Below are 18048 nucleotides of genomic sequence, written 5' to 3'. Positions count from 1 at the left end.
TAGAAAATTAATTGTTTTGAACCTTAGCTCGAACTCTCAATATAAGGAGCACTTTTCATTTACAGACAGACTTCAAGACCAATGCAGCCTTAGAAAGTGCTATGATAACTATGCATTGCCAACTGTAGCTTCTGGGGCATTTTGAGTTCATCTTGTTCTGCAGGAGATATAAATTGAATGCAAGCATGGTTATTTTGCCATAATCTTTTACATTACAGAATATCTACAAATCCAAAGCCATGTTATTCAATCCTTATTCCATTGCTGAATATAGACCCCAGTTCCTTTCTGTTGTATCTCAAGACAACATACCAATTTCACTGTAAACCACGTTAAACACGTGTGCATGGGACTCACTCTATCCATGAGGATGATGTTTTTTCTGGCTCAAAAGTTACTACCAACTAACTTTCACACACACACTCACCCACTCTTTCCAAACCCTTGGCCTCCAACTGAAGTCTCTTTAGCTCCAGATGGATTTTTAAGTCCGACCTATGTGGAAAGGTTGAACTGTCCATTTTCTGAGAGTTTTACATCTCCACAGCCAGTCGGATTGTCCTCGATGTTGCTGTTCTGTGATGCAGCTGTGCCTAAAGCTGCAATCATGTCTGCTTTAGTCAGGTTAGCATACACAAGTCCTTTAGTCTGGCACATTTCAGCCAACTGGCTCCTTGTCAGCTTGCCATACTCCTCTGCTGACATGCTTGCCTGCTCTCCCTGACTAACCAACGGTATATATATATATATATATATATATATATATATATATATATATATATATATATATATATATATATAAATAAAATATACATGTACATGTATATATATATATATATATATATATATATATATATATATATGTATATAGGTATACATTTACATAAAACTTTGATGTCCCAAACATGGACCACAATACATTGAAAAAATGAATGTTGACACCTGTTATGCATGTGCCAACAAGCAACCTCAGTGCATGCAAAATTTAAAAGAAAACATTTTTTTCAGGGGCAAGATCCGTACACCCCCATGTAGGGGACTATGCCCCCACACCCCATGCTAATTATATATACTAACTATGAGATTGCACAAATTTGGGGAAAGGGAATATTTCCCAGCCCAGAGAATTGTGTGATCTGTCACACCCATTGACCATCTGCTTACTTGACCTAATCAGATGTTGACCAAGCACTCTGTCAACCAAAATGACTGCACATATATATATATATACATAGACATGTATTTATATAGAGCCCAAAATTCAGAATGATTATTTGATATCCAGCTATATAAAAATAATAATTTCTTACATACAGAATATAATTACCTTTTTTCTTGGAAAGTGGCATTTTTTTTGTCTGCCTGCCTTATTGCTATTATAGAACCATCTACTGACAGATATGAAATTAAGTAATTTTAAAGTTATAAACCCGTGTTAGATTTTATGAATACAAAGGCTTAGTGTAGGTTCAGATTTATTACATTTTTTCTGTGTATTCACCTTATCACAAAACCAGGAACACATCATCAGGATTCTTTCAGATATTCACCCTGGAGTTAACAGTCAAGGATTAATCAGTGCTGATACAGAAAGGGGTTAAGAAAAAGTGTAGGACTAGAGACCTTGGGTGTGGCATTATTCTGCAAGATAGAGAGAGTGGAGAGAAAGAGAGAGAGATGGAAGTACAAAGAATAAAGAGTTGCTTTTGCCTTGAAGGAAAAAAAAATCCTGCAGCGATTAAAGCTGCACAATATTTACTGGATGGAAGCAACCTGAGACTCACTGAAGGGTTTCACATGCATCAGTGGCTACTCACACCTTCTTCCTGTAGGACGAGATTTTCATAGTATCTGCATTATCTTAATTAAACTCAACAGAATGCATTTTCATGCAAAATAACTGTCTTTATAAAATCTTAAGCAGAAGTAAATACACTATGCCTTGAAAAAAGATATACTGACGTGTTGATGAAATGTTTTTTTTTAACAGTTAAAAATTTCTTCTTCATTATTTCTGGAGATACTGATGTAAGAAAACTATGAGGGTATTCAGAGACATGCTCAATGTGCCACTACTAGTTTCTCAGTTAGCTCTAGTAATGCTAGAGTGATAACAAAAGATTCAGAGATTGCATGAGCTGCATGGAGCAAAATCTCATTAAAAGCTCAGCTGCATATCTGTAAACTGAGCATATAGTATCATTAGAATAACTGTGATGGTGTCCCCCATCAATCTGAGCAATGTTGGTCCACAGACCCCTACAGACATCTACAGACACATGCAGTCTCTCTCGCTCTCTCACACACACACACACACACACACACACACACACACACACACACACACACACACACACATACTGTCTTGCATTACTTACCTGTTGTGGCTCTAACAGCTTTCCTCCTGTTATAGACAGCAATGGCTGCACACAACAGAAATAAATTGTCTAATTTCTCATCACCTTGTTCCAGAATAGAACAGTTGAGCTTTTCTTTGAATCCTTCCACCATGCTATTTTTTTATCCTAGTGTTAGGCTGCATATGGTTGATCTGCATTAGCTGTGCCCCTCTGGACTGACATATTTGCATGCAGTGATGCCTGGTAGACAGGTGTAGTGCTATCTACCTGCCTGTGGCTGCACAAAACCAGAATGCTACTGTCGTCTCTGAATCAGAAACATTTATTTCACTGGAAACTGGTTGGTGCATTCTGTTATCTGTTTCTTCACACCCACCTTCCGTATATGAAATAAAATAACAATAAATCATATTTTTGTCAATGGTTTGTTTGAGAAAATGCAGCTTGAAAATGTCATGCATAGTACTATTAAGTTATACATAGAACCACTGTCTGCGCTAACATGATGACCTACAAACCCTAAAAACGTAATGGCAATGAAATCAGTAAACCGAATGTAACAGCGGTAGCACTAAAAAGCAAGCTTTTGCTGATGATTAATAAATTATTCACTCAAGGCTATACCGAACCTAATTAAAAAATAGTTTTACTGGACCAGCCATACAGACTTGCAACTGCTCGTATTGATGGAAAAAAAGACCGTGGCATCTTTGTTTTTAACCAGTTGCCTACCACACAAAGTGAAAAAATAAATAAATAAACAGAAACCCACTTGTGGCTAGCAGTGTACTATGAGACTGATATCTGTTCACATACAGCCCTGAAGTATTTTGCTTTCTGAATTTCAACCAGACCTATTAGCAACCTGCATCTGATCTAAACACTAACTTCAACACTTTCATCTTGTAACGTAACTTACCTTTCCTTGTAGTGAGTAGTCGGTGTGTACTGTACACAGTGTAATAATCCTCTCTCTTCTATGGCTACGCTACGATTCTACGCTCCTTCCTGCAGCTTTTCTTTTTTATACAAATCGCCCGAACGGTGTTTTCGCGCATGCGCATACCAGCGCAAAGACGCTGGTATGGGAAAAACGTAAAAAAAAGAAAGTTGGCGCATGCGCAGAAGGGCAAAACTACGCGGACGTGTAAACACACGGAAAAAAAGTGAAATTAAATTTAAATTTAAGGGTCGCGGGCCGCATGGAAGAGCTCTGAGGGCCGCATGCGGCCCGCGGGCCGCGGGTTGGACACTACTGGTCTATTGTATATATTGTACATATTTTTAGTGCTAGGATGGTTGGTTGTTGGTTTGCTGTCTTTTGGTTTTTGACCTTTATTTTTAGAGTCTTCTGACATCTGGGGCAAGAAAAGACTGAGGATATGACGTCGGTCATGCGCATTTGTACCCTGACGTCCTGATGTCAGTCAAATGCGCCTTGACCGACGTCAGCCTTATACTTTGATATTCGGGCCGACCGAGGACAGCGGACTACCCAAGTGTAAGGACTGCAGCAATGTGGATCTTCGAACATCTACATTTATGGTAGGTACAAAACTGTACTTTTTCTAAGGTTTTCCATTCAGACTTCAGTTACTGCAAGGGAATACCTAAGGATTTTGGGTCTTATGTCATCTGTGATTCTCATACTCCTGACAAGACCTCACATGAGAAAGATGCAATGAAATCTGAAGTTTCTTTGGTCTTGGCACCATCATCCTTTGTCTTTTGAAATCCCAGTCCTGGGGGGGGGGTTCATAAGAGAAATAACATAGTGGAGACAAATGTTTTTAAATCTAAAATTCAGGTCTTCCCTTCTCCCCTCCCTTTCTTTTCCAAAGCAGTAGTCAGTCACCACAGACTCCTCAGACTTTGACTGGGGAGCAGTTTTAGAAGGGATAAAACTGCAAGATGTGTGGACACCAAGGACAGATGCAAGGATAGGGATATAAAAGGGATGACTGCCCTGATCAAGGCAATCAGGTGTTTGAATCATCTTTGCTGCCTGGGATATCTACATGTTGTTCCACACAATGCTACAGTCTTGTGGTACATCAATAATCAAGGGGAACCAGAGCATAACCCCTTTGCAGGCTAGCTATGCTAGCTTGGAATGTAGCTTCACAGCACAATCTACAGGGATCCTACATTCTGTCGGAGCAAAATTGTGTGGCAGACAAACTGAGCAGAACAAGGGCAGACGCTCACAGATGGAAATTAGATTGGGGGGTTCAAACATTTGATTCTTCTGTGGTGAGTTCCTGAAGTATACCTATTTGGAAGTTCAATGTGATGACTCCCTTCTGGCCCAGGCAGTGGTGATTCTTCCTTCTTTTGGAAATAGCCAGGGCCAGTTACCACAAGTTTTTTCATATACTTGATCTGGTCACATGGTATCAGGGGTGGTTTGATGCACCTTAACTCCAATCAACTTCAGTTGACTGCTAGGGTTATAAGATCTTAATTCCCTTTAGGCGCATGTTTACTGAGGATGTGCAGCAGGTACTAATTAAGGCAAGAAAGTCTGCTACTAGAAAATCATACATCAGCGAAATGAAAAGATACTCTAGTTTGTGCCAACAACATAACCAGCACCCATTCAGGGCTAGTTATTCTCTGTTTTTTTTTTTTTTTTTTTTTTTTTTTTGTTTTATAATATCTGTGAGTTACTATCCTATTGTCTTTCTTATTACTCTGCCATGGTTCACTTAGCCATTTCAGCATGTCTGTCCATGGATCCTCCTCTTTCAATGCATTCTGACTTCAGAATGTTTCTGAAAGGGGCTTTTGCATAAGAGGCCTTTTGGAAAACCAGTGCCCCCCCCCCTTTGGGTTTTAATTTTGTGTTAGAGAAGTTAATACTTGCTCAGTTTGAACCAGCTAACCTGTCTGATTTGAGGTTCTTAACATAGGAAAAAGTTTTTTTCTGACTTATGCAAGAAGTGTATCTGAGTTGCAACCTCTTTTGGCGAGTCAACCCCATCTCATCTTCCACAAAACCTGGTTTCTTTGAGAACTAATTATTTTTATGCCTAAAGTAGTATCAGAGTTACTTTAAGCCAAACTATCCAGATACCTGTTTTCTTTCCTGAACCAAAAAATGAAGGAGAGAGAGTACAACATACCTTTGATGTCAACAGACAACTCCGGTCCTATCTTGACAGAAGTAAACCTTTCATATCTTCAAATCATTTGGTCATTTCTTGTGAATGTAAAACAGAGAGAACTTTTGTCAATCAGACTATTTTCAAGTGGTTGTCTAAGGCTATTACCTTTTATTGTATTTACCACAACAAAACTATTTCAGGCAGAGTCTAGGCTCCCCCTACCAGTGCCTTGACTTCATCTTTAGCTTTTTGGAAAGAGTTGGATTCTAAAACATTTTAAAAGCAGCAACTTGGTCCTTTGTATGTACTTTTGCAAAGTGCTATAAGCTTAATTCTTTCTCTAGGTCTGTCTCGGGCTTTGCTAGGTCTATTTTTCAGGGACTCTTGGACTCTTCTCCTTCCCCCTCCCACTATTGTGTATGGTAGGGTATTCTACCTATATAGCTAAGGCTACTGCAGCAGTGATCAGTATGATGAACATAGTGTAGTTGTGCAAGTAAACTTACCATAATAGTATGTGTTTGAATGATCAGTGCTGCAGTAGCCACTCCCTTCATCCATCCCCTTGATTTTTGGTGTATTGTTTATGCCGGGATGTGGACATTTTATTTTGTTTTTTTATTCTTAGCATTATCCTTTCATGGCTCAGCCTCCTTTTCTCTGTTGCTATGAAAGTTGTGAAGGGCTTGGCACCCAAACTTGTCTTTTAATTAACGCAGCTCAAACTGTCTGACAGTTTGGGTGCGTAGAAGGTGCCTTGAAGCTTTGGAAGCTGGCCTGCTGTTTTATCCTTGGCCGAATATAATCCATATAGCTAAAGCTACTGCTGGAGTGATCATTTGAACATCTACCGTTATGGTAAGTTTACTTGCACAGCTGTATTTTCTCAACCCCAGACAGCAGACTTCCATCACCAGCCTGGTTGTGTCAAACTACATCTGTGGTCTGCACTGCAGTCATTGATTGAAAGTCTTTGCTTGTAGTTGGCATGCACCCACACTGCAGACTAGACCCAGTGCTCCCTCCTTCCAGGGTAGATGAGCACACATTGTCCTCTGTATTCCAGGATGCCTGCTAGTCGTCTTCGGCAAACAAGACACTGCTCTGATGTGGGACTTTGACCATTTGGACCATAGTCAGGATTTGTTTACATTGCAGGCATCTTTTTTGTGTTTGCATGTGTGCTTGTGTCTTTGTCTAGGTATATGTATGTATGTTTAAGGCTGAACTTGGGGGATAAGAGTCCAGCACTAATGGTAAACTGTAAAAGCTCTATAGAGACACCGAGAAGAAAAGTGTTAAATGGATAAGATTTACTTTTATGAAGAACTGTACTATTCAATTTCCTGAATTTCTTTACATTTTTTATGTATTTCAGGCTGTGTCTGCCCCTCGTGTAACATTTGAAGCTGAAGAAGGCTCACTGTGGACACTTCTCTTCACAAATCCAGGTTAGCTGTGAATGGCAAAGTATACTTGTTAGAGCATTGTGTACTGTCAAGCCCCCCCCCCCCCCAAAAAAAAAATACAGACACTCCAGCAAGAGTTTACAGTTATCGATAGCTGTTGTACAAAAAATGGGCTTAAATCCGATACAAAAAATGCAACATTGTAACATAAGTTAATCACCCTGTAGAATCCACTATATAGTATAGATAACAGGCTACGTCCAAATGAAAAGGTAATGCTAGGGCTATGTATTTGGGTGGATACCTTCATCATATTTGACCACCTCATTGCAGTGATAAGTAATTCTTTTAATTTCCACAACTGTAATCAAAATGTATTTCTTCCAGATCAAAAGAAGTCCTTACCTCCTTGTATTCTGCACTGATTAGATGCATCATTGAGTACAGTGCCCCCTGTGGGATGCATCTTACTAAGCATATCGAGCAGATGGAAAGACCCCAAAGGTTTGAAACTAAAAAGATCATGAGCTTAGAAGACCTGAACTCCCTGGGCAGACTGGAGGCTTAATAACTCTGCTCGGTTTCATATAGACTCGGTTGTAGCAATCTGTGCCTTGCTTAAAGTGCTGTAAGGGATCTGGTAGTCCAAAAACTAGTATACCTCAAGTCAAACAGTCCAGCTAAGAGTAGAGCCAAAGATCCAACACTCCCCCAATAAAGGAGACAAAGTGGAGGGATAAATTTGACATGCAGCACATACCCCCCTTCTCTGTTACAGGCTTCTTTTCCAAGTTAAGCAGTGTGACATGCTGTGTGCTAAAAGGAACTGAATAAATAGATAAATGTTCTTCGTGTTTCACTGTTGCAGCCATCGCATTTAGGTTATCTGCTTGCAGGTAGCCCTCAGCCGGCCTGAATACCAGAGTCTTGGATTCCTGCGTCAGATGCTGTCTCTTCTTCCATGACGTCATGTCGTCGGGTATAAAACATGCAGCCGACGCCATTACATCAGTCTTTCTTGCCATACGGTGCCCGAAGCAGAAGCAGTTTGCAAGTGCCGGTCGGCCGACTCCTGAAATTTTCATTTTAGAGTTTCAGAACCGAAGTCTTCAAAAAAAGATAGTACCCCATTGAGGATCTTTTTTCTTGCTCCGACCAATGTAAAAGTAAACAATTGTCTTACTGTGGAAAGTAAATACCTCATAAAGATTTTCATTTGTACTGCATTTCTTGCTTAGGCCCAGACCACGACGTCCCTCACTGTGCCTTATTCAACCCCCGAAGTATTTGTTGTCTGGCTATCTTTGCAGCAAATTATTTTGGTACTCGGTATCAGTACTCCGAAATGACTTCGTTAAGCCATCCAACTACCGAGCTTCCAAAAAAAGTAAAGACGGAGACAGACCGCATACGTCCAAAACTGCCGATGACGCTTCCATTAAGCTAGTCGCCAGTCCACCAGTACTCAGTGAGGCGCTTTCGCAGCCCCTGATACCCGCTACTTCAGATTCGCAGGCCTCTACTGAGACCCATTCGGAGTCCGGTAGGCCGCAAGATGCTTCTTCGACTATGGAACCTGCAGATATCTCAACCTTGGATGGGTCTGGAGATGCTGTGCAGGCACTGGCTTCTGAGGGTGTATTCAGGCTTACAGACTTGCGTTTTAAACCGATGCCATCTTCTTTATCCAGGCCTAAAACTCGCACCACTCCTAGAAAACCGACGTCCAAACCGCATGCTCAGGCCCATATGCCTAAAAAGCAAATGCTTAGAATGGCTAAAGACCTTATTACCTTAATTAGGGGAAGCCAGCCTTCCCCCTCTAAGAGACCTAGAACTGATTCTCCTTCTGATTCTTCTGATCAGGAGTCTGATATTTCTGTTCCTTCTGATTACCAGGATTTGCCCTTATCTCTACCTATGAGGATTCTGATGCAGAGGATTCCATTCCCTCTGCGTCCCCTCCAGAAGATTTTTTTTTTTTTTTGGTGAAACCTTGCAATCTATTAAGGAGCATTTCCACTGGGAAAGCCAGGATTACTCTGACTCCAAAAAGAGGCTTAGGGAATTCTAATTCCTTCCTCAACACAGGCCTTTAGCTATCCCTCCTGTTTTGGACATTGTAGATGATGCTTTCTTGGAACCTAGCCTTTCCCCAGACACTTTACCTCCAGCTCCCAGAAATCCTGACTGGTATTACAGAGTACCTGACTCTCACAAGTTCCTCTCTAAGAATCCTACTGCGGATCCAGAGACCATTTCCCAAGGACCAAAAGGCATTAAGGCAACTGTTGCCAAAAATCCTCCCCCTTCTGATAGAGATTCTAGAGCCTTGGATAGATGAGATAAGAAGATATGCACTTCTGCTACTTTGGCCATTAGGGCTTCAAATTGCCAGTTTCATATGTTAAAGTACCAGCCGCATATTATGGGACTACTTAAACAGAAAATGATGTTGATTCCTGACTGTGCTGAACACAAAGAATTACAGGACTTAATGCCTTATGTAGAACAAGTTGGTAAACATACTTTGCAATGTGGTTTTGACTCTCTAGAAGCATCTTGCAGGGCTGCTGTCACTGGGTCTGTACTTAGAAGGCATGCTTGGCTTAAGAAGCAAAACTTGCCATATCATGTTAAAGCTAAATTGCTGGATGCTCCCTTAAATCAAGACCGCCTGTTTGGCAACAAAGCAGAAGAAGTTCTCAAAAGGATGGTGGAAAAAGCTAAATCTATGCAAACTGTTAAAGATTTCCTACAAGTGCAGCCTCTCAGATTTAGTAGGCATTGGCCTTCAAAGAAATGGTCCTTTTCAGTCTCTTCCAGGCCTTCTCAGTCCAAACCCAAGAACAGCAGACCACCTAGGTTACAGTCTCAGGCTGTGCACAGGCCCAAGCAGTGGGGGACTCCCACTTCCAAAGCAGGGAGTAATAAGCCACCCCCCTCCCCAGGGAAAAATGGCACAATGACTTAACCTTAACCCTTACAAGCCCTGCTCAACTGCCTGCTCCCTTAGGAGGAAAGCTTGCCCTGCCTGCAAAAAACTGAGAACTCATTACCCAGGACAAATGGGTTTTGAATATAGCTTCCCAAGGATACAGATTCCACTTCCACACCCTATCGACCTCAAATGGTTGGCCAGATCTACCCCCCAAATCAGTGGGCAGGTTCTCTCTCTCTCTTCTAAGTATCAGTATATACTTCCCTTTGGTTTATCTACTGCGCCCAGGGTATTCACAGAGTGTCTAGCTCTAGCCATTGTATTTTGCAGGCAGATAAATATTCAAATATACCCATACTTGGACGATTGTCTGATTCAGGCAGAAAGCCAGGACTTGCTATTAAAACATCTGGCATTCGTAAAGAAACTTCTAACCTCACTGGGGTACACCATAAACAAAAAGAAACCTCACCTAGTACCCTGCCAACAGATAGTATTCCTGGGAGCAAGCTTGAACACAACTTCCCAGATGGCTTTCCTCACCCCAGAGAAGCAAGTTTATTTGACAACCTACTTCAAACTATTTGCCACAAAGCCCCAGCTATCTGCAAGGAAAATTCTACAAGCCCTGGGGTTCATGGTCTCTTGCATTCTACTAATTCCATATGCAAGACTGCATATGAGGAAACTACAATGGTATCTAAAAAGCCTATGGTGTCAACATTCTCAGGACCTAGACTCCGTGATTCCTATCATTCCTTGTATAAAGACAGAGTTCCTTTGGTGGGCAGAGGCCTGCTACCACAACAAGGAACTCCCTTTCACTCTACCCCCTGCCGCCCAAACCCTAACAACAGACACCATCAGACTATGCATGGGGGGCTCACTTGACAGGGCAGTGCATTCAAAGCATATGGAACTAGAGACAGATGTACCTGCATATCAACCAAAAAGAAATGTTAGCTGTACAGAATTCCCTGACAGCCTTCAAAGACCACATTCTTCCAGGACAATTATTGGTAAAGACAGGCAACACCACAGTTATGTGGTACATAAACAAGCAGGAGGAGCCCACTCGTACCCCCTCTGCATAATAGCCATGGCTCTGTGGAACACAGCCTTGAGCTACCAAGTGCACCTACAAGCTCAATTCCTGCCAGGCAAGCTAAATTCACTGGCAGACGACCTAAGCAGAAATCTCATGGACCCATATGAATGGAAACTGGAATCAAAAATATTCAACCTCTTTAGGAACAGATGGGCGACTCCAGAGGTACACCTGTTTGCCTCCCCTCAGAGCTACCAGTTGGACAAATTCTGCACAAGGACTTCCCACAGTCAAGCTTGGAAAATGGATGCCCTGTCCTTTACCTGGGAAAGTCTCTTGGTTTATGCCTTTCCCCCCTCTGCCTCTCCTCTCGAAGGTTCTGCAAAAGATCAAACAGGACAAACCAAGGACAATACTGATTGCACCAGACTGGCCAAGCCAGCACTAATGTGCCCCCTCTTGCGCAGTATGACACTGCTGGAACCTTGGCACCTGCCTCAGACCTCTTCCCTGCTGTCCCAGCAGGCGGGCCAGATTCTGCACCCTCAGCTTCAAACCCTGAACCTTGCATCCTGGCTAATTCCTTGAGCTTTCCAATAGCATCCCTCAGTAAGCAGGTGCTAGATGTCATTCTAGAGGCAAGGAGGCCTAGTACTAGAAAATCCTATGCTAAAAAGTGGAGCCAGACTCCGGGGATGGGCACAACAGTGCCCAGCTTACCTCATATTCTTCAGTATTTAACAGAAATGCTCCACAAGGGCCTCTCCTCGTCAATTAAAATTCATGCCTCTGCCATTTCAGCACATTATAATACTGAGCCACCCCTCTTCTCTCACCCCCTGCTAATGCAATTCCTTAGAGGGTCCAAAAACTTAAGAACCCCCAGGAGAGCCTCTTAACTTTGTATTGGAAAAGCTCACTCTCCCTCCCTTTGAGCCAGCTGCAACTGCAGAGTTGAAATTCCTTTCTTGGAAAACCTTCCTTCTAGCCATCACTTCAGCAAGAAGCGTGTCTAAATTACAGGCCCTCCTAGCAGTGGAACCCTTCATTATCTTCCATGCAGACCGGGTTTCCCTCAGGACCAATCCTTTATGCCCAAGGTGGTGTCTAGTGTGGCCCTAAATCAGTCCATTTATTTGCCTACTTTTTTTCCCTAATCCACAAAACAAAGGAGAACGAATATTGCACTGTCTGGACGTGCACAGACAACTTAGATTTTATTTGGACAGGACTAAGCCTCTCAGAAAATCTGAACAGCTGCTAGTTGGCTTTGCTGCAGGGGCAGAGGGGAAGGCCATTTCAAAGCAAACCATTTCTAAATGGATAGCCCATTGCATTAATTTCTGCTACAAGCACCATGGAAAACCTACGCCACAAGGGATAAGATCACATTCCACCAGGGCTGCATCTACTTCTGCAGCCTGTCTCAGAGGAGTCCCTACCAGGGACATCCTAGAAGCTGCTACCTGGAGCTCTGTACATACCTTCACCAAGCATTACAACATGCCTATTTTTTCTAAATCCAGAGCTGGTTTTGCCACTGCAGTCTTGCGGGGCTTAATAGCTAACTTCCTCCTCCCTTCCTTAGCTTTGGGAATCAACCCAAATGTGATGACTGCAACAGTGAAACACGAAGAACATAGTACAGTTGTGTACACTTACCATAAATGTAGATGTTCGAGTGTATTCACTGTTGCAGTCCTGGTTACCTTCCCTCCAGCCCCCTGACTTCTCTTGGCTCTACCTTTCCTTCTTGTTTGGTGTATTTAAGTTTTCTGGTGTATTTGCTTTTTGATGGAGGTGTACCATAACATATAATTGCTTCTCATTGTGGGGGCACCTGACATCTGGGGCAAGAAAAACTGATGTAATGGCGTCAGCTGCATGTTTTATACCCGTGACGACCTGACATCATGGAAGAAGAGACAGCATCTGATGCAGAAATCCAAGACTCTGGTATTCAGGCCGGCTGAGGGCTACCTGCAGGCAAATAACCCAAATGTGATGACTGCAACAGTGAATACACTCGAACATCTACATTTATGGTAAGTGTACACAACTGTACTGTGTTCATAAAGTTGCTCCTGGTAAGACTAACCTAGCCCTCCTTGAAAAAGGAGGCAAGGCCAAAGGGGGGTTACTGGCAAGGTGGAAATGGCCTTCTGGATGGCTCAGTTGCCTTGTAACTCCTAGCATCCTTTTTCACTGGATGTGGTAATTGTGCAAGTTGTCTACCAAATGCCCAGTGCTATAGCACTGAGGGATAAAGTCCTGACTTTGATAAGACACACTGTAGCTGGGCAAAGATTAATGGGAAAGAGTGGCTTATGGTGATTTACCCATCATGGGGAGGATGTTTGTTGGGTGACAGCTACTGACAAGCAAGGCTTTCTGGTAACAAATATATGAACAGAAACCGGAGACATGAGATTGGAAGTTCCAAGCCAGTGATGGTAGCTGTCACTTCATTGATTTGGGAACATGCATGCACTGGTGTGAGCAGTAATAAGAGGCCTTTCTAATGAGGTGGGCACTTGTGTCCACCATTTGAGGGAAATGAGGTTAGGGCTTAACAAGAAATGCTCTTACAGTTGGAATGAAGACCAGAATTAGTAGCAGCAGTAGGAGGTTGAAGCAGGAAGAGAATCAGTGGTGAAATGTCCCTGCAGGTACCTTGTTGTTAGCCTAGGTAGTGTTGGGGCCTCAAAGTATGATGTGATGGTCCTTAGACATCAGTAGCAAATTACATATTTCATTCCTGCATGACATCTTCCTCAGGTCAGCTCTCACCACAGTCAGTGGATATGGTTCCTCTGATAAGAAACAAACACTAAAGATGGTGACGTATAACTAGCAGGTAAGAGGGCATAATTACTTAGAGCTTTATTTACATTGTACAACTTTTTGTGAATGGATTTGTTTCATGAGTGACTTTCTGCTGTAGTTCTCAGTTAGGAGTTTGTCTTTTTTTGTTAAGCCTTTATGGGTTTGGGCATTATCTGTACGTTATCTATTAATATCAAGTTAAATTTTATATTTTTGCTTGCCCTTTTTTGCTAACCCTTTATGGGTTTGGACATTATCTATTAATATCAAGTTAAATTTTATATTTTTGCTTGCCCTTTTTTGCTAACCCTTTATGGGTTTGGACATTATTTGTAAGTTATCTCGATAATATCAAGTTAAATTTTGATCTGAAGTAGTTAACTTAATTTTTATCTGCAACCTGTGGGTATTCGGATCCATATCGGATCCGAGTCGGCAACTTTACAAGTTTCTGCTTTGAGCTCCAAGCTCCTTCCCCTTACCCATAACCCATCACCATCTCCTGCCTTCCCCCAGATTTTGATTGCCTCTTCGTGCATCAGCATTATGGTCTCTGTAGCTCTGAGCCTTAGGGTTTTGCTTTATGGGTATTTTTTTTTCTTGCGTGATTGAGAAAGTTTTTCTCGTTAATTCCCTTTCCTCCCCCTAAACGCTGGTTCGTTGGTTATAAAAAAAAAAAAAAAGTGGTTTGTGAGGTAGTTATTGTGTAGACCCTTCCCTATAGTGTGTGCGTGGTCAATAGTGTGTTGAGGTTTGTTAGGTGTGGCTGCTTTTGTGTGAAAATGTCGAAACAGCCGAAACCTACTTTAAAAAAAAATGCACAGTGTGTGGCCATAAGCTTTCACCGGCGGATGGTCACACTCTGTGTGTTGTTTGCCTGGGCGTAGCCCATTTATTCGCCCAGTGCAGTGTGTGAGTTGGATTCAGTCTGAGGGCCCTGAAGGATAGGAAGGCCAAACTGGTGGCTAAAGGACTGTTCCCAGCTTCTACTTTGGACGCTTCAGCCTCGGCTTCTGCAACTATAAATAAAGCTAAATAAATAATAAAAATAAAGCTTCCACTAGGAAGATTTACCGCAGTAAATGGAAACAATTCTCTATTTGGGCTGCTCAGAGAAACCTGGATCCTTTTACAGCCCCCATCTCTGCAGTGTTGGATTTCTTAGCCAGCATTTTTCAGCAAGGGGCCAGTTCTTCCACTGTGAAAGTGCAACTGGTAGCTATTTTGAATTGCCATGTTGGCAAAAACAGCAATGCCCTGGCCTCTTCTAGACTATGTAAGGCTTTTCTTAAAGGCACCTTTCTTTTGCATCCTCCAATTAAGGACTCTTCCTCCTTGGGAGCTTACCTTGGTTCTCCAGGCTTTAGTTGCTCCCCCCTTTCAACCTGCAGCATCAGTAGATTTGAAGTTCTTATCCTGGAAGACAGCCTTCCTAGTGGTCATTACATCGGATAGGAGGGTTTCTGAGCTTCAGGCTTTGTCTGCCGTGCCCCCTTACGTGATCTTCCATAAGGACAGGGTTTCTGTCCGCACAAACCCCTCTTTCTTACCAAAAGTGGCTTTTGAATCAAACATTAATCAAACAATTAACCTGCCTGTTTTCTTTCCAAATTTTCAAAACAAGGGTGAATATAAACTGCATTTGCTTGATGTTCATAGACAACTTTGTTTTTATTTACACAGAGCAAAGCCCTTCCGTAAGTCTGACCAGTTATTTGCGTCTTTTTTCTAAGCCGTTTTTGGGTAAAGCCAACTCCAAGGTTTCCTTAGCTAGATGGATTACACTGTGTAGTTTGCAAATTTTCAAAGACAAAGGTTTGTCTCCACCTGGTCCTGTTAAAGCTCACTCTACCAGATCTATGGCAACATCTGCTGCTTTTTGGTCTAGGGTCTCGTTGGATGACATTTGTGCGGCAGCAACTTGGGCAAAGTCACATACCTTCATTTCTCATTATAAGTTGGATTTGATTTTCAGAGGGAGAGCATCCTTCGGCTCTCTGGTGCTCAGGAATATCCTTCCATGAGGGCCTCTCAGGAGTTTGAGTAGCTGGGGACTCTGTCCCACGAGTTGCAGATAAAATGAAGTTAACTGCTTCAGATAAAGAAGTTATGTACTCACCATAACGTTGCATCTAAGTAGTTGTACTTAATTTTTCTGCAACCTTCCCACCTTCCTTCCCCAAAACCTTCTCATGTGATATTCATGTGTGGTTTATTCTAAGTTGAGTTGCTGATTGGTTGGAGTTGCGGCAAACAATCTGAGGGAAGGCAGGAGATGGTGATGGGTTATGGGTAAGGGGGAAGAGCTTGGAACTTGGAGCAGATGCTTGTAAAATTGCAGACTTGGATGCGATATGGATCTGAATACCCACAGATTGCAAAAAAAAAATGAAGTATAACTACTCAGATGGAACTTAATGGTGAGTACATAACTTTGTTTAATGTTTAGATTTTTAGATTCAGGTCTGTTTTTGACATTAATGATATTTTGTTTTCAGAATGGTTAGTTGTGATTGTAATTTTCTTTGTTTTTCTGTTATTTTATTTTTTCCTGATTTTGGCAGTTTTTCTCTCTGTGAGGTTTGTTATTTTGTGGCACGTATGTGTGTGTGGGGTTTGAGATTTTTGAGAGGGTCTGAGTAGTGACGAGTGATCCTCAGATTAGCGATGTATAGATAGAACATTTTTATGAGACACGGTCAGTGTCCTTTTTGCAAGATGTATATAGAGCCATTCACTTGGTATTTGCAGTAGAGACATGGCTGATAAAAAAATTGGATAATGCTACATAGCATGAACAAATCTGGCAGTGGGTATCCATAATGTAATAACTCCACAAGAATTTATTTTCTTTCTTTCTCGGATCTTCTGTTGTAATGGTAATCTCCTATATTTTTTGCAGTCTTGTTGCAGTTGGTTGAATCTTCTAGCTTCTATAGTTGTACCCAAGAACTATATGTGAAACTTGCATTTTGTCTTAATGCAGTTAGTTTGACTTGTTTAGAAAATGTTACCTAAATGAGTAATGAGCTTCTGATTTTATTGACTTAAGAAAGTAATATTACCTAAATGAGTAATGAGCTTCTGATTTTAATGGGAACTGTTTGACTTTTCCTTACAGATGGACACCTAAGGGACAATGAATCTGAATATATCCACTGGCTGGTGTGAGTATTTGGAGAGTGGTATCCTGCTGCCTTTTGAAGTAAAATGGTTGCATGTAAATGCCTTTAATTCAGGTTTGACAATATCATGGAGTGCATGTCAGCATGCATGTGGAAACAGAGTTTTTAAAGTAATCCCAGACAGCTTCTCATTTAATGTTTTTTCTGCCTGCTAACCTCATATCAGAAGTGGAACTTGTTATTGAATATTCCACATCTGTGAAAAAACAAGTGCGACTGCCACTGAAATGCAGCAAATTTTGAAATTCACTTAATACTGTTAACGTTTTTGCCTACCCCAAGCAACCCATAACCTCCACTTTTGCTACTTAGTATAATTCAAAGATCACTGTACCCCAAAGTAAAGGGCATGCATGGCATATATTCCCCATGTTGGCACATTTAGACTTGTTCTTCTGATCATTGCACTTTGAGATTCTTTGAATTTCAACAATAACCCCCCTCATACTTCATATCACACCTGATGGCAATTCAGGTGGGGGTTACATTGAACAAAGCGGTTTTGTTACCTAAAATCAGCAATGGTCACTGCAAAACCATATTCTGCTTCCATTTCATCAGCTAACACTGAAAAATATAGTTTGCAAGATATGATAAACGGCAGAAAAAAGGTACTGCTTAGCTTTCAGAAATGACCATAGTCAAATAAGTCTAGATTATTTAGTGGTATCAGGGAGATCTTTATCTTCCCTATGTACTTCACTGGTATATCCCATTATTGTATATATAGTACAGTACTGTGTCTTGCAGCATTTGAACAAGCCTTCTGAAACAACTTGAAAATATATAGTGATTATTTTCTAGAAAAGTCTGTATTTTGACAACTAGCTGTTTTTAGAAAGGTTTCAATAATTGAAATTATATTTTATTCCTTTAAAATATTTGCCTGGTTAGTAAGGCAATGTCTGATCAATTCTATTTGAACTTCTTTTGCCTGGAAGTTGCTGTTGGGAAATCTAATAGTAAAAAGAAATGTTATGCAATAAACCTTTCCTACAAAAATAAAATTTGTGTGTTAAAAAATGCATTTGTGTATAATAGGTTTGTGTTTCTATAAATAAATGATGGAAATTGAAATGTTGAACAAGTAATGTTAGAACACAGAATTATGAACACTTAGAATTAACAATTCTGTGTAGTTAATTCTGATTGTATTCTCCTCCTCCTTGTGT

General features: G+C 41.3%; 1 protein-coding gene across 1 annotated transcript in view; it reads left to right on the top strand.

Moving 5' to 3' along the window:
* MRPL38 (mitochondrial ribosomal protein L38) overlaps nt 1–18048 on the top strand; it is a 494289-nt gene that overhangs the window by 307423 nt on the left and 168818 nt on the right. Inside the window, exons 5-6 of the mRNA XM_044085174.1 lie at nt 6846–6918; nt 16813–16858. Of these exons, the coding sequence (XP_043941109.1) occupies nt 6846–6918; nt 16813–16858 (119 nt within the window). The remainder of the gene's footprint in view (nt 1–6845; nt 6919–16812; nt 16859–18048) is intronic.

The sequence above is a fragment of the Protopterus annectens genome, chromosome 10.part0 (genome assembly GCF_019279795.1).
Source record: "Protopterus annectens isolate FY-2018-M chromosome 10.part0, PAN1.0, whole genome shotgun sequence".
NCBI classification, from domain to species: domain Eukaryota; kingdom Metazoa; phylum Chordata; order Ceratodontiformes; family Protopteridae; genus Protopterus; species Protopterus annectens.
The sequence above is the reverse complement of the archived record's forward strand: the minus strand, read 5'-3'. Positions and strand labels throughout refer to the sequence as shown.